Source organism: Calliopsis andreniformis, chromosome 6 (genome assembly GCF_051401765.1).
Source record: "Calliopsis andreniformis isolate RMS-2024a chromosome 6, iyCalAndr_principal, whole genome shotgun sequence".
In the NCBI taxonomy this organism is placed as follows: domain Eukaryota; kingdom Metazoa; phylum Arthropoda; class Insecta; order Hymenoptera; family Andrenidae; genus Calliopsis; species Calliopsis andreniformis.
The window spans coordinates 11,272,758-11,286,648 of NC_135067.1; the positions used below are offsets into that span (position 1 = coordinate 11,272,758).

Below are 13,891 nucleotides of genomic sequence, written 5' to 3' on the forward strand. Positions count from 1 at the left end.
CAAGTGAAAAATGAAATTTAGAGTTACTTATATCAAAGTGACAATAAATCTTTTATGTCTAAATTTTTATCTTCACAAATACGTATATTTACATTAAGAATTAATATAAATTCCTGTATGTAATAACTTATTTACTCAGTTTTTACCTAGTTATATTTTTCCAGTAATCTTACTCAAATATTTCATAGCGCCCTCTAAGACATCCGCTTTTACGAGTCCCTATTCACTCCATGTAGGAGCTCGTCCGTTTCTTTTCCGGTTTATCAAAATGGTAAGATGGTGCGATGGAATCGCTGTATTTATAAAATCGACAAGCATTCCATGCATCTGTGTTAATTGCAATGGATGCAATCCTCAATAAGGTTGGAGGAGCTGTGAAGAAAGCTAACGAAAATTATTTCGTTTACAGGGTATCGATATTAACCATAAGCACGATAGGAAGGTTCGGCGTATTGAACCTAAATCGCAAGATGTCTACTTACGGCTTCTCGTCAAAGTAAGTATTTTCACGTGCACCTTTAAATTCTATCTTCATATTCTTGCTATTTATGACTTTCTATTGGCTCTGTTGTGTAGTTTGTTTGCAATCATTTTCTAAATCTCAGGTTCGTTTTTAAGACTAAATCATACAGTTTGTTTGAAGCAGTAATGTGGTATTGTTGTCATAAACACGTGATGTCCAGAGACATGTAATTATTTTTGCGAACCGCACTCTGTGTCAGTATTACTCTGTACTGGTTCAATTTGAACGTTCGCTAGAGAAAAATTCAGTCAACTTTCCTATTCTGTCTTTAAGCTGATGCTTGAAGATCATTATTCCGGTTGACACACTGATATTATAGACGAAAGTTTACACTCCGTTTTTAAATGTGAAATAATTATTTTTAATGAAGAAGTATGATTATTTTGACCTTCAAAATCTACTATATTCCATAGAAAATTAATTTATAGTTGATTTGTGGATTATATTTCATTCAAGACTTACTTTATGATGTAGTAAGATTTTTCTGTGTATAAAAATACATAAAATATTAAAACTAAATTGTGTTATAATATTCTAAAAGTAATACAAATAATTATTTAAAATTAGTTTCTATTATTTTAATTTCATTTACGAAAATATAAACATATATAGCTTAGATATCACTAATAGATTGAAACTGGTATTATACAACATAAATTTTGTCAGAATTTCACAGTCATGTAATTGAATCATTGAAAATTAATCTTCTTGTTTTTATTGTAGCTCTACCGTTTCTTGGCTAGGCGTACAAATTCTAAGTTTAATAAGATCATCCTCAAGAGACTTTTTATGAGCAAGATACACCGTCCGCCAATATCTCTTGCACGTGTTGTCAGGTTTATGAAGAAACCTGGACGAGAAAACTGTATTGCAGTAGTTGTTGGTACAGTAACAGACGATGCTAGGATTTATGAAATTCCTAAACTGACGGTAAGAGCAACACCAACTTTGTAACACTAACACTTTTTATAGTTTCTTATTTTTCAACATCACTGCTAATTGCTTCTGCTTTTTACATTATAGGTCTGTGCTTTACGTATTACTGAAAAGGCTAGAGCTCGTATATTGAAGAACGGCGGTGAACTGATCACGTTCGATCAGTTGGCATTACGTGCACCCACTGGAAAGAAGACAGTTCTGATGCAAGGTCGTCGTAATGCTCGTGAAGCAGTGAAACACTTTGGACCTGCACCTGGTGTACCACACTCTCACACGAAGCCATTAGTACGTTCTAAGGGACGAAAGTTCGAGAGAGCAAGAGGCCGTAGGCGAAGCTGTGGTTATAAGAAATAAATTTTGTTTATTTGCCACCATTTATTGTACTATCCCCTTGAACTATATTATTACATCTAGGCACTTTGTCTAATCCTACATTCTTTTGTATAGCAAGTTGGGGCGACTGGAAAATAAATGTTGGCTTCGTAATAATATTCTTGTGTGACATTAATTCCTTCATTTTTAACAGATTCAAATCAAATGCAAATACCAATTTATGTAGCGTTGTTGCTTTCTTCGGGATTTTCTATTAACTCTTCTGGTTTTTCCTCGTCATCTGATTGTGTTTCCTCTGAACCAATAATATCTGGGAAATACAATTTCGATTCTTCTAAACCTTTTTCCGGATTTTCGCTCACGTGATAAGGTCCAATACCAGCGAACCCTAAAAATGCTTCGCATCCCACTTTTTTTACAACGCATACAAATGTTTCATATCTGTAACAGGATAAAACCACTCAGAGTTTAAATATCAATTTTCAAGATTCTGAAAATTTAAGTTCAATGGTGTTGGAAAAATTGTAATGAGGTTCTTAAGTGATAGTTATTTACCCTGTTCGTTCTTTTACATTTAATTCAAATTCTGCAATACTTTTAGCTATGATTTTAGCTTCTGGTGGTTTATCAGCTTCAAAAATACCAAAGTTGATTACTTCATCTTCAAATTCTTCCAAAACAATTTTTAACTCATTCTTTCTTGTGTAATCGTATTTGAATACCACAACAGGTACTTTTGTAGCTTTATCTTCATACTGAAGAAAGTTTTTCTTATAATACAATACTTATTCTGCATAGATTAAAATTCAATGCTCTTACAGGATATGTTTTGCTCATGTATATTGGAAAAATTAGCCGAAAAACGATTGCCTTGTTTCTAGGATTCGGTGGTGTCCACGCGATAGGGAAAACTTCGTTTTCGTTTTCGGGTGTTAAATAAGCAGGGCGATGGCGTTTAGCATAACTAGAGAAAAGATTTAACTAAATATACATTAATATTAAAGTAACTTATACTTTTATACCATTCTTCGTTAACAAGTCTTTCCACATCGGGAACTTCCGGTTCTCCAAATAGTAGAGTCCATAGATAGTTGTGAATATCAATTTCCGACTTTGTTTCGTTAACTCTCAACCTCATGAACATACATTTACCATCCAAAAGTAATTGTTTAGCATTTGTCGGCAACACATAATCGGACTATAAATGTGTAAAATAAAATTTGAGTAAAATTAAGAAACTTTTAGGTATTTTTTCAGTACATTACTTCATTGAACATTCTACTAAGAATGTCCTCATTCAGCCGTTTTCGTGTCTCTTGTTCGACAGTAAAATTTCCTGGTAGTATTTCTTCAACTAATTCTACGTATGGTGGACTTAATTTTTTATCTCTTTTGTGACCCTCTTCATCTTTGAAAACCCATGGGTAAAGTAAAAGACAAGTTTCGTTCTTCAATGAAGTCGTCAGGTGCAACATTTCAGCTTCGTATCTTGCTGTAGCTTCAGTTTCTGTATCCAGTTAGTGAAAATATAAGTTTCACATTTTTACTAGGAGATCAGTATTTAATAAACTACTAGATGTGAAAAGAAGCATTGCGTGATACAATACAACAATTTCTAGCGTAAAACCTTTTCGAGCCTTCTTCGCTGCTTCTTTAGCTATTCTGGTTTCTTCGATAATTTTTGATCGTTGTATTTCTTCAGGGCTTCTTTCAGATACGTCTATAGAAAACCTGTGTGCGCATAATAAAAAATTCTCAAGATATAATTAAAGAACTATTTGTCTGGTAGAGTAATTTAAATTTATCCTTTACATACTCATGGTCTTCGCCATTTTGCACTCGTTGAAGTTCTGTTGTTAACATCTTTAACAATTGTGGACACTGTGCTCCGAACATGAGGTTTACCATTTTACCGTTCTGAAGAAAAAGTAATATTTATTTTTCTCGTAGTCTCTGTTCAAAGCTTAATTTAAACTACATGTTTCACTTACGTGAATGAACATCCATATTGGTTCACTCTTGCCTTGGAAACGTTCTAAGTCCGTGATGCAATCGCATTTTGCCTACACCCATTACAGACAAATTAAAATATTCCTATATTAAACAAGTATTTTTATTATATTTTTATTAATAGAAATAAATTACCGTGGCATAGTTTAATGTATCTCCTCCAATCTCCATTTTAATTTTCTTCAAAGTGCTCACCATCCCCGTGCAAGGTCCACTCCATTCTGAATACACATCAACAACTACAAACAAAATATCAAATTAAGAAACAATTTAAGTACCACTTTAATCATTTAAAAATAATTGCGCTTTCCTATTAAACCCGTTTTTCGCAAAAGCTTCTCCCACTCTTCATTGTTCGAAACTTCCGTTTGCAGTGCTGCTGGTGTCGTTTTCTTCGCCATCTTCCGCGAAGATTTTAAGCCACCCTGTAAAAGAAATATAATGTTAGCTACATTATTCATACAATTTACCCAAAGCAATCAGTGTGCAAAATATTATAAAGCTCCATTAAAAGCAGTCAAATTTCATAAATTATTATTATAACTCCATAACAGGAGTTTGCAATACTTGAATGGCCATTATGAAAAATAGGTACCCTCCTCCGACGCAACATTTTTTTAAGGTTTATTGAGCAATTTTCCCGATCGAATTATCTTCTTTTTTGTGTTTCGTGGGCTGTTTAAACTATCTCGGACGAGGAGCAAGGAAAGACTGTGAGAAGCCGCATATTTCTTGGAGGACCATGCCTTCCGGTTCTTTGCGCGGGGACATCGGGGACACGGAGGACACGCAAACTTTGCCGATTAAGTCAACCCCTTGGTCGTACAAATACACGCAGAAGGTAATTACAGTGCACCAGAGGATCGGGGAATTCCGTGGTAAGAATTTCCTATGCATCGACATGAAATATTAATCTTACGCTGAATACTGTAATTATAAACGTTTGTATTGGTATTGCGTTCTACGAAGGAGGACACGATTTATCGCGTTGCATGAATAGCTACGCGATACGACCCCTAAATTGCAGAGCCCCTGTCAAAAGGTACAAATTTAATCGTGCTTGGTACATACAAATCGATTATGAGACAAGCATTTCTTTTGCCCTTTTTTGGATGATGGATTTATGGCCATCGTTGTGTGGAGTTGACTATATGAAAATACAAGAAATATATCAATCTGTTTTACTCTTGTGTTTAAAATATTGATATATTGATCTTTATCCTCTAAGAAAGTTTGTCATGCAATTACGTTTAATTTTCTGGTGGAGTGATATTTAAATGGAACCTATTCATTATCTTTGTGTCTATATAGTACGTAATTGCATAATAACAAAGCATCATGCGAAATAAACATGCAAAGTAATGGGTGCTTCTTTTGAGGTAGGTTTACAGTGTATAAAAGTATAAAAAGGTTTTAATTATAATTGAAATGATAATGTGAAACAAGTATTATGAATATTTGATTTTCTAGATGGATTTACAGATATTTAAAAGAGAAATAAGGTATCAGTTTATTTTTGTGACTGAATAAAACAGTTTTACTTTAGAAATATTGAACCAATTCAATTGGAATCAATTTAAATAGTGTGTATCTAGAGGGCGCTAATATTAGATGCTTCATTTTTGTAAAGTGTATTGTTATTTCTTAAAAACAAATTTTTGCGGCAATGAAATACCGAACAAACACACCTGTATGCTAAAATATGATTTTAGTTCCTAGAATTATTTGTACAATATCTTTAAATGGTCTAGTTTACTACAGAAAATATACAATTGTCGCATTTTTCACGTCACTGTATATTTTGTTTTATCATGTAATATTTAAACAAAATAATGGAATATATTACACAGTAGTATCGAAAGCTATTTGTTATTTTCAGTTATTTGTTATCATAGCAACCAAAGTTACGTTAAAGATAAATGCAGATAAATGCAGTGGTACCAATCTCAGTGTAAACTTGAGCACAGAATAAAGAATTTTTAAAGAAAATTATTAAACAATTCTTTCTCTCCAATTTGATTTTTTAAATAAAGAATCACTTTTTTACTTGTCTTTAAAATTATTTTCGTTGTTTACAATTTATACTTTACATGTGTAAATTGCGGATCCTCTCTTATCAATCATATTCTATGGTTTTAATTATTTATCTTAATCCATCGGCTATCGTAAATGCAGTGTTTTGGTTATTTTGAATATTGATCTTAAATTTATTGACATAAAATGACATCAACTGGAATAATGCAAATGTTGCGTATCGGTCGTTGTACGAGTAAGTAAACAAAAAGTTACTGCACTATAATTACAGTAAATACTTCTTTGTTCATAATGTAACCTGTAACTAGATATTAATATACGATTGAAATTTGTAATAAATTTGTTTATTTAGTTGTAATAAATCATGTTTTATAACTTAATAGATTCAGCTACCATTGTCAATGGTTTTCACACATCTTCTGCAACATATTTAAATCAATATTGGAGAACAAAGTAAGTTAAAATTTAAAAAATATACAGATTAAATCAGATAACTATGGGCAAATTATTACAGAAAGGGCTTAACAACCAACCCTAATACTACTGGTCCATTGATTACTTTACCGGACTTCAGCTACAAGGATAATAGACCTACTCCATATGGATCAAATCAATTGAAACGTATTAAAACTCATCAAGAATATGCGGTAGTTTTCTTTAAAATATAACATGATTTAATTAACTGAATGTGATTAAGTTTATGTATACTTAATCTCATCCCTAACACAAAAATTATGATAATGTCAACACAAATTTTGTCCACAGAAAAAAGTCATCAAATTAGTAGCAGAAGTTGATTATGCAGTTGAAAAGCATGCTAAGAGGATAAAAGAAGAAGAAGTAAAGAAGAAACAGATTTTAGACAGTAAATTAAAACCTAAAGGAAAAATATTACTAACAGAGGAATAATGTCTTGCTCTATTTCATATGATCTGTAATTAAGTGTATATAATTAAATGTATTATATAAAGACATTCTGTGTTTCTTGATCTTTTTAAAAATTGATTCATCACCTATAAGATAAAAAAGACTTTGGATTGTTCAAAATGCAACTTATAATCTATTTACAATTCTTGGTTTATTTGAGCTGATAATCCATTGGATATGTGATGACACGTGGGAACTTTTCTCTCTCTTCAAGAGGTATATGGTCTAATCTGACTGGGATAGGTCTTAACTGTCTTATTTCATGACTAACATTTTCTAACATCTCTGTGGGAACTTTATCATCGCGGAAAACGTGTAATCTCTGCATAGTAAATCTCCGTTGTAAAGTTCCATCCATAGCTGAGTAAACTGCTTTCTGTACAATCTGTGTACATATAAAGAAAATACTTATTAAACTTTTGTTCAAAATGTGATAGTACCAAAGCATAATGTATTATTTACCATAGTAGGATCTTTCTCATGTACTTCCCATGCAAGAGTCCAAGATGCACCTCCATGGTATGTAGTATGATGAAAGTACACACGCTTTTGCCATTCATCACCACGCAGTGCAATGTCTTTGCTATTTATCACTATCACATGATCTCCACAATCATCTGCATGAAAATGATTATGTATATTCATATTATCAATTTATTTCATTCTTATGAGTGTTTTTTAATCCTTACTCAATGGATGATATATTGGTTTATACAATCCCATAAGATATTTTTTAATTACTGGTGCACTTTGAAATGGATCTTGCCATTTTGCATCAAAAATGTGCCACATACGTGCAAAAGTACCCCATTGCTAAAAATGAAGTAAACAATATGTTAATATGCTAAGAAACATGAAGAATAAACAAAATTTATATACGTATAATATAATTGTTTATTTATAAAATTGATCGACAACGAATATATAAAATGCAAACGTATCTAAACATCAAACCTGTCCTCTACGTAGGAGTGACATAATTGTTGTGTTGAAAAATCGATTTTAATGTGAGAATAACAATTGGGAAAATATTTGCATCATGCTATTCCTTGTATTGTTAAGGTTAAGTTTTGAAATTGTACTTAACATGCGCGAAGTTGCAGTTCCTTTGAATTTTTTGTTTGGACATTGGTAGAACTGTTTTATCTATATATTATCTTATCTAATAAAAACTAAGATAACATTCTACAAAATATGAATTGTATTGGAAAAGTTCAATTAACTAAATTATTTTGAAAAAAGACACTGAACTTCATTATTTAGGAAAACGTCTGCATATTTAGGAATTGTTTCAAATAAAACCACCTGAAATAATATTTAGAAATTAAAATATTAGAACTTATTCAAATAGTGTAAATAAGATAATATTTGAAAGTGTAATGTGGAAACTGATTTAATGTTATAAATAATTAAAATATGTTTATAGATACATCGTTTGATAACTATAATGCAACACACTTAAAAAATTATTAAATGTATTTATTAACACTGACCGAACATAATATATAAACTACTCAAACTATACTAACAATACTAATAAAAAATTTAAAAAGTTTTAAAGCCCTAACAACGAATTAATTCATGGTTTTTCAGTCGTTATATTTTTTTGTTAGCGTACTGGAATTTCGACAATTTAATAATAAAATGAAATGAGGATCTGCTCGTGCAGGTGAACTTAAAAAAATGTTTAAAAAATTACAAGATGACGTACAATTTGATAAGTGTTTTAATGCAATAATATAATAATAATTAATAATAATATCAACTAATAATGTTATTAAATATTTTATACATGTACATAGTAATGTATTTATAATAATTCGTATTTTATTATTAGGGAATTATTAGTGTTTAAAAGTAGCAAAGATTTTATGTAAACAGGTAAGTCTTTTTTGCACGATCAGTCCTTCATCATAGAGAGTAGTACACTTCTTAATTCCAACTGTGCCTTGTTAAAGTGTAGAGTCAACAGAACAGCATTAGTAATAATTAAACAACGGTAGAATATTTCTTACAGTATTTTACTTGTATGTATTATTGTAAATATCTGTTTCCTTACAAATATTAGTTTTGTAAGTGTTCATAACGGCTATTGTTGTTCTTATCTATGAATATTCGTAATTGTTGAGTTACCAGTCATGTTCAGGATCCCATAAGTAGGGTACAAGATTTCATTTTTATTTATACATTTCATTCTGTTTAAAAGAGGAACTTGTATGTTCATTTAGGCATGTGTAGCACCAAGAGGCAAATATTATTTTCCAAAGCAAATGCCATTAGTAACAGATAGAAAGCAAATATAAGTTGATTGGTTTATGCACTAATTATGATGATATCTATTCATTTTTCGAATTTATTAATCTTTATGCAGAGTATTTCACATTTTTGTGAACTTATGGGAACAAAGTTAATAGGCAAATTATAATATCTTCTAAAGACTAAACTTTCTCAAACTTAATAATTCTCTAGCTAGTAAATTCTATTTTGTAAATTATTTGTACTGAAACTGAAAAACTTACACTATTATGATGGAAAGTGAAAATATTTATATAAAATATTTCTGTGAGAAAATAAAATTAGAAAAATGAGAAGAAACGGGAACCGAATGTACAATAATAGAATTATTAATTTCAATACAATGTAAGAATATATTGTACAATATTAATACATTGTATTAACATGACTACATAAATTGTCAATAATTTAAGCATTGTCCATTTTTCGAAATATGTTTTTTCCCGAGTTAAAACAATCAGAATTATTAATTATTAACTGCATTCATCACGAAATTTCCCTGGTTTGTATTATGTTATAAATTGATTATAATTGTTGAATTAATATTAGTATTAATATAAATAGTAGAAAAGAAATACTAAAGGCAGCAATTAATTTAATAAAAATAATAACGATACACTTAAATAAGATAATTAGAATTGGTTCTCACTTTCTTAAATATGTTTCTTGCCTTCTCATTCTTTCATCTCATGATAGAGAAATAACAATGCGTACGTTTTAACATTAGATCTGAAAAATCACTATTACAATCTTTTAAGTTATTCCAATTAATTTGGAAACCAATCGACATTTGCCACCTCTGGATTGAATATCCTGAACATTTGGTCACTGGATGCAAGAAAGTATGCCAGATAAATTGCACTGAAAGTGCATCATAATACTGCGTAAAAATTATCATTACCTTCCAATGTTCGCGCGCAAAGCATACTTTCGCAGAACAAAGGATACAGCTTAACATTTACAGCATCGATAAATATGCTTTGTATTACTTTTTCTTCTTTACATCTGTTAAATGTCGACACACACTTCTTAATTATGTTCCTTTTATAAATGCAATTTATGTTTCACGATTATCGAACTGTCTGTAACAACACAGTTGGTTTCAAATATACGACGTACGGTAATAAATCACAACGTTTATGTTTCATCGGTTGAACAACTAAATCATTCTAAACGCGTACAACGTATTCATGTAAATGTTGTTTCGTATAAAATGCGCTAACAATTAAATGTTCTCAAAATAACTTGTAGGGAGTTGACCATAGCTTCTTAAAAGCATCTCAGGGGAAAAAATTTGGGTATACAAATCGATGTTATATATAAAACAATACGTTATAGAAATCGATGTCTTTCGCGACACGGTGTAACAACTTTTATACAATAATAGATACCATTAGAGCAGTATAGCAGTATAAGTTCTAAAATGGCGTATAATGGGGAAATCTCTTTCTATAAAATGAAAAGATTCTTCCCTAGATAATTGATTCAATGGGATATATCAATCAGTAGATTTAGCAATCTACTCGAGGAACCAACTCAGGTTTCCAGAGATTTTCCCCCTAATATTTTAGAATATGCATTGCTATACTATTCTTTATCTATAATTTATGTATGATTTCTAGTCATTGACGTGGTATGACGCGCGTAACAGCTGCATCATGAAAATCCAGTTACATAAAATCTTTGGCAAAGGCATGATTAATCATTGACCCATGATTCTGTAAATATGTATATAATATTATTGTATTCCATAAACAGCTACTCGCCATTTGTTATTTCTTTTTTTTTTTTTACATAATTTTGATTTCTTCCAGTATGAGCATTCGGAAATGATCTTGCTCTTAAAATGCACCAGGTCGACATTATTAACATATTACGCGTTAGTGTTCTATCAACCAACACTATCCCCCATTACTTCTGTTTCTGTTTCGTGTTCTGCATGCTTTATTTCTTCGTTTGTCTCGGATTCACCACGTGCATCTACAAATTCCTATTAACAGGCACAAAATATCAAATTTATGAAACGAAAATAGATCACACGTATTTAAAGAATTACCTAGTAATGAAATTAGTAGTAATAGAAAACTATATTAATAGGTTAGAAATAAAAAATATGGGTTAAACATAGATTCTTACGTCTCGAGAAGTGTCATCAATACTGCTTTCCTTGTTCAAAATGTCACCTGTAAACGAAAAAATTCATTTACTATTATTTCATTTATCTCATGACATAATACTTAACGAGTATTATCAACCTACATTCTGAAAAACTAAAAAAATGAGGCACTAACCGGGTTCCGTTTGTGTTTGGCTCGACGTAGTACACGTTTCGGAAAACTCGCGTCGTTGAATATCCGCATCAAGAGCGTGAAGGCGTTCTCTGCTTCTGCGTAATTCCTTTCTTAACCTTTCTCGTTCCTCTTCCCTCTCTTTTATAATTTCCTACAATTTGTCGAGACATTTTTATTAACAATAAAAAGATGTCATATTCTACACTTTAACTGCGCTGTTTTCCTAACATAAAAGCAATTGTTCTTTAGAAGGTAATTCTTACCAATAATTGTGATAACTGAGAGGTTAGAGAGTGACACACCGGTTGCAAGTTCGATACCGGTACAGCTGGTTGCTGAGGATGAAGATGCAGTCGTGGCGATGGACAACCAGTGGCCTCGCAGCTTGGCGGTGTTGTTAGTGCTGCTGTTCCCCGCGATGCAAGAACAGTCTCTGTTTCGCTCACATTCAAAGCAGAATTTAGCATCCCTACCAATTGATTCGCTGAAAACAAATAACAGCATATATGTTACTGCCAATCCTATGAACTATTATTGTTAAGGAAAAATACCTTGATTAATAGCAGCTAGTATAAGCTCAGCAGGTTCCTTTTCCATGCTGGATGGTTCAGACGCCATGTCTGCCACATGTTCGAAATCTTCTTTTGGAATATTCAGAATATCTGCTACCAATAATTGCTTTTCAATTAAAGCCTGTTTAATTATGTCATCCTTTCTTCTGAGACACTCTAAAATCAACAAATTCTTTGTCAGACATTTCAATTCCTCTTTCAATTGTGGGTGTACTATGTATCATGTATCAAATAAATAAGGTACCTATGGGTGTAAGCACCGGTTCAGCAACGTGCACTGGTGGTACTTCTACGTGTACCTCAACTGGATCTATCAATGACACTTGTGTACAAGTAACCATTCGCAGTGGTTCTCCAATACCTAAATATTCAAAATTATACATAAGTTTTACACTACAATATACATACCTGGACCCTAGAGCGAAAGTGTCTTAAGTCACACAGAAAACAAGTGGAATTACTACACTGTGGCTCTGGGCTCCAGATACATATACATACACATATAATATTCGAACATAACGTATATGATTTAAATAATAAAAGACCTGTTGTAGAGGATTCCGATGGATGCTGTGGCTGCTGTTGCGGTTGCGGTTGCAGCTGCGGTTGTGGTTGCTGCTGTTGTTGCTGCTGCTGTTGTTGTTGCTGTTGCTGTTGCTGCTGCTGTTGTTGCTGCTGCTGCTGTTGCTGTTGTTGTTGCTGCTGCTGCTTTACCTGTTCAGTCGCCGAGGGCTCAGGTGCAGGAGCATTAGACGTTTCCGTTTCGTTCTCCACGCTCGTATCTTGCGCAGATTCTTTCAGTTCTATCTCCTGCTCCTGTTCCTGATCCGTCTTATCAGGAATATTATCATGCTCCGTCGAGGCTGGGTCCTCGATCGTAGGCCCAGGTTCTTCTGGCAGTGTAGTGGGTGGAGTAGGTCGTCTACCTTGTTTATCACGAGCCTTGTACGCTTCAGCCGCCTCTGATATATGCTTACACCACAGCTTGCGCTCCGCCGGCGAAGCTGCCACCAGATCATAAATCTGTGCCCCGTTCTGCGACGTATTGACAAGATAAAGGGAATTCTTGTCGACGGCGTTGTGCCTGACGAGAACGGTGGACACCTTCACGATTGGACTCAACACAGAGTTCGCTTGATTCGTGTTGATGAACTTCAGCAGGTACTTTTCGTCTTGTCGATGTAACAGGAATATCGTGTCGTCGAGAAGGACCACGTGCAGATCCACAGGCTTCGCTCTGTTCTGTTCAGTTCTGCGCCACTGCAACGGACCTTCGTAGATCAGTTTACGTTTTGTAATATCCAGATTCTTGAACTCCTGAACGGTCGGGTGATCGAACTTGTCGAAGGCGGATCTGTCGATGGTGCGCTGGATTTCCGCCAGCCTCTGATAGTCTTCCGCCTCACGAACCGCCTGATTAACGCGGCTCAGAATCTCCTTGCTCCTGTCGAGGCTTCGAAGAACCGCGCCCCTCTCTTTCTCGTTGCTGTCTGGCGTGTACTTGGCCAGGTTTTCGAACAGCAGAGGGTATTTCGTCAGTCGAAGCATTCCTGTCAGAATGTGGTCCTTGAGCTGTAACCTCCGACACAGTGGGTTCGCTTCGATCTCGTTTAGGAAAGAGTTCAGCTTTGGATCCTTGCGACGACGGTCTCGTAATGCATCAAGGGCTACCTGCTGTTTCGCGCAGTAGATCGACGCCGCCCTTTCGAAGCATTCCCCGTTTTCCCCGTCGAACATGTCCAGCAGAAGCTCCCCGACGTCACCCACGCACGGGGTCTCCTTTTTCTTCCGCTTCATCGCTTGATTGAAGCGCGAATGTATTGTTACCATCTCGTCTAAATTGGAAAACAGTAATTGTATTTGGTCTAACGGAAGTACTTGAGATTCCAGGAGCGGCTTGTGGAAGACATGCGACAGGACTCTCAGCGCTCGCACGTGGGATCGCTCCGTGTGGAACAGTTCTGGAA

At 33.6% G+C, this 13,891-nt stretch overlaps 5 protein-coding genes across 9 annotated transcripts in view; 2 read left to right on the top strand and 3 right to left on the bottom strand.

Moving 5' to 3' along the window:
• The first annotated feature begins 200 nt into the window (after nt 1–200).
• Nucleotides 201–1,953, top strand: Rpl18 (ribosomal protein L18). The gene is made up of 4 exons (XM_076380895.1): nt 201–271; nt 410–496; nt 1,247–1,453; nt 1,547–1,953. The coding sequence occupies exons 1-4, from the start codon at nt 269–271 to the stop codon at nt 1,814–1,816; spliced, it is 567 nt and encodes a 188-aa protein (XP_076237010.1). The 5' UTR covers nt 201–268; the 3' UTR covers nt 1,817–1,953.
• Nucleotides 1,947–4,418, bottom strand: LOC143180878 (uncharacterized). Its single transcript, XM_076380894.1, has 11 exons — nt 4,401–4,418; nt 4,119–4,230; nt 3,941–4,047; nt 3,787–3,858; nt 3,612–3,712; nt 3,423–3,526; nt 3,061–3,302; nt 2,818–2,993; nt 2,615–2,759; nt 2,351–2,550; nt 1,947–2,236 (listed from the first exon to the last, which is right to left on the bottom strand). Exons 1-11 carry the CDS (start codon nt 4,416–4,418, stop codon nt 2,014–2,016), a joined length of 1,500 nt encoding a protein of 499 aa, XP_076237009.1. The 3' UTR covers nt 1,947–2,013.
• Nucleotides 4,419–5,903: 1,485 nt separating this feature from the next.
• Nucleotides 5,904–6,813, top strand: Mrpl52 (mitochondrial ribosomal protein L52). The gene is made up of 4 exons (XM_076380162.1): nt 5,904–6,074; nt 6,223–6,292; nt 6,354–6,486; nt 6,605–6,813. The coding sequence occupies exons 1-4, from the start codon at nt 6,026–6,028 to the stop codon at nt 6,746–6,748; spliced, it is 396 nt and encodes a 131-aa protein (XP_076236277.1). The 5' UTR covers nt 5,904–6,025; the 3' UTR covers nt 6,749–6,813.
• Nucleotides 6,773–7,888, bottom strand: Mrpl13 (mitochondrial ribosomal protein L13). The gene is made up of 4 exons (XM_076380161.1): nt 7,721–7,888; nt 7,456–7,579; nt 7,229–7,383; nt 6,773–7,151 (listed from the first exon to the last, which is right to left on the bottom strand). Exons 1-4 carry the CDS (start codon nt 7,742–7,744, stop codon nt 6,918–6,920), a joined length of 537 nt encoding a protein of 178 aa, XP_076236276.1. The 5' UTR covers nt 7,745–7,888; the 3' UTR covers nt 6,773–6,917.
• Nucleotides 7,889–8,474: 586 nt separating this feature from the next.
• Rhogef2 (Rho guanine nucleotide exchange factor 2) overlaps nt 8,475–13,891 on the bottom strand; it is a 40,626-nt gene continuing 35,209 nt past the window's right edge. For all 5 annotated transcript variants that reach the window (XM_076379834.1, XM_076379835.1, XM_076379833.1 and 2 more), the window contains 7 exons: nt 12,470–13,885; nt 12,169–12,285; nt 11,904–12,080; nt 11,616–11,836; nt 11,353–11,503; nt 11,198–11,244; nt 8,475–11,051 (listed from right to left, as the gene is read on the bottom strand). In XM_076379834.1, coding sequence (XP_076235949.1) covers nt 10,953–11,051; nt 11,198–11,244; nt 11,353–11,503; nt 11,616–11,836; nt 11,904–12,080; nt 12,169–12,285; nt 12,470–13,885 — 2,228 coding nt within the window. In that variant the 3' untranslated portion in view covers nt 8,475–10,952. The remainder of the gene's footprint in view (nt 11,052–11,197; nt 11,245–11,352; nt 11,504–11,615; nt 11,837–11,903; nt 12,081–12,168; nt 12,286–12,469; nt 13,886–13,891) is intronic.

Bases quoted from the DNA above. Each gene is read 5' to 3' on its own strand.
- Rpl18 (XM_076380895.1), top strand. The intron at 497-1,246 runs GTAAGTATTTTC...TTTTTATTGTAG, and splicing joins ACTTACGGCTTCTCGTCAAA to CTCTACCGTTTCTTGGCTAG. The intron at 1,454-1,546 runs GTAAGAGCAACA...TTTACATTATAG, and splicing joins ATGAAATTCCTAAACTGACG to GTCTGTGCTTTACGTATTAC.
- LOC143180878 (XM_076380894.1), bottom strand. The intron at 3,713-3,786 runs GTAAGTGAAACA...CTTTTTCTTCAG, and splicing joins CAATATGGATGTTCATTCAC to AACGGTAAAATGGTAAACCT. The intron at 3,303-3,422 runs GTTTTACGCTAG...AACTGGATACAG, and splicing joins AGCGAAGAAGGCTCGAAAAG to AAACTGAAGCTACAGCAAGA.
- Mrpl52 (XM_076380162.1), top strand. From the start codon at position 6,026: ATGACATCAACTGGAATAATGCAAATGTTGCGTATCGGTCGTTGTACG. The intron at 6,075-6,222 runs GTAAGTAAACAA...ATAACTTAATAG, and splicing joins GCGTATCGGTCGTTGTACGA to ATTCAGCTACCATTGTCAAT. The intron at 6,293-6,353 runs GTAAGTTAAAAT...AAATTATTACAG, and splicing joins AATCAATATTGGAGAACAAA to AAAGGGCTTAACAACCAACC.
- Mrpl13 (XM_076380161.1), bottom strand. From the start codon at position 7,744: ATGTCACTCCTACGTAGAGGACAG. The intron at 7,580-7,720 runs GTTTGATGTTTA...CTTCATTTTTAG, and splicing joins CACTCCTACGTAGAGGACAG to CAATGGGGTACTTTTGCACG. The intron at 7,152-7,228 runs GTAAATAATACA...ATATGTACACAG, and splicing joins ATGAGAAAGATCCTACTATG to ATTGTACAGAAAGCAGTTTA.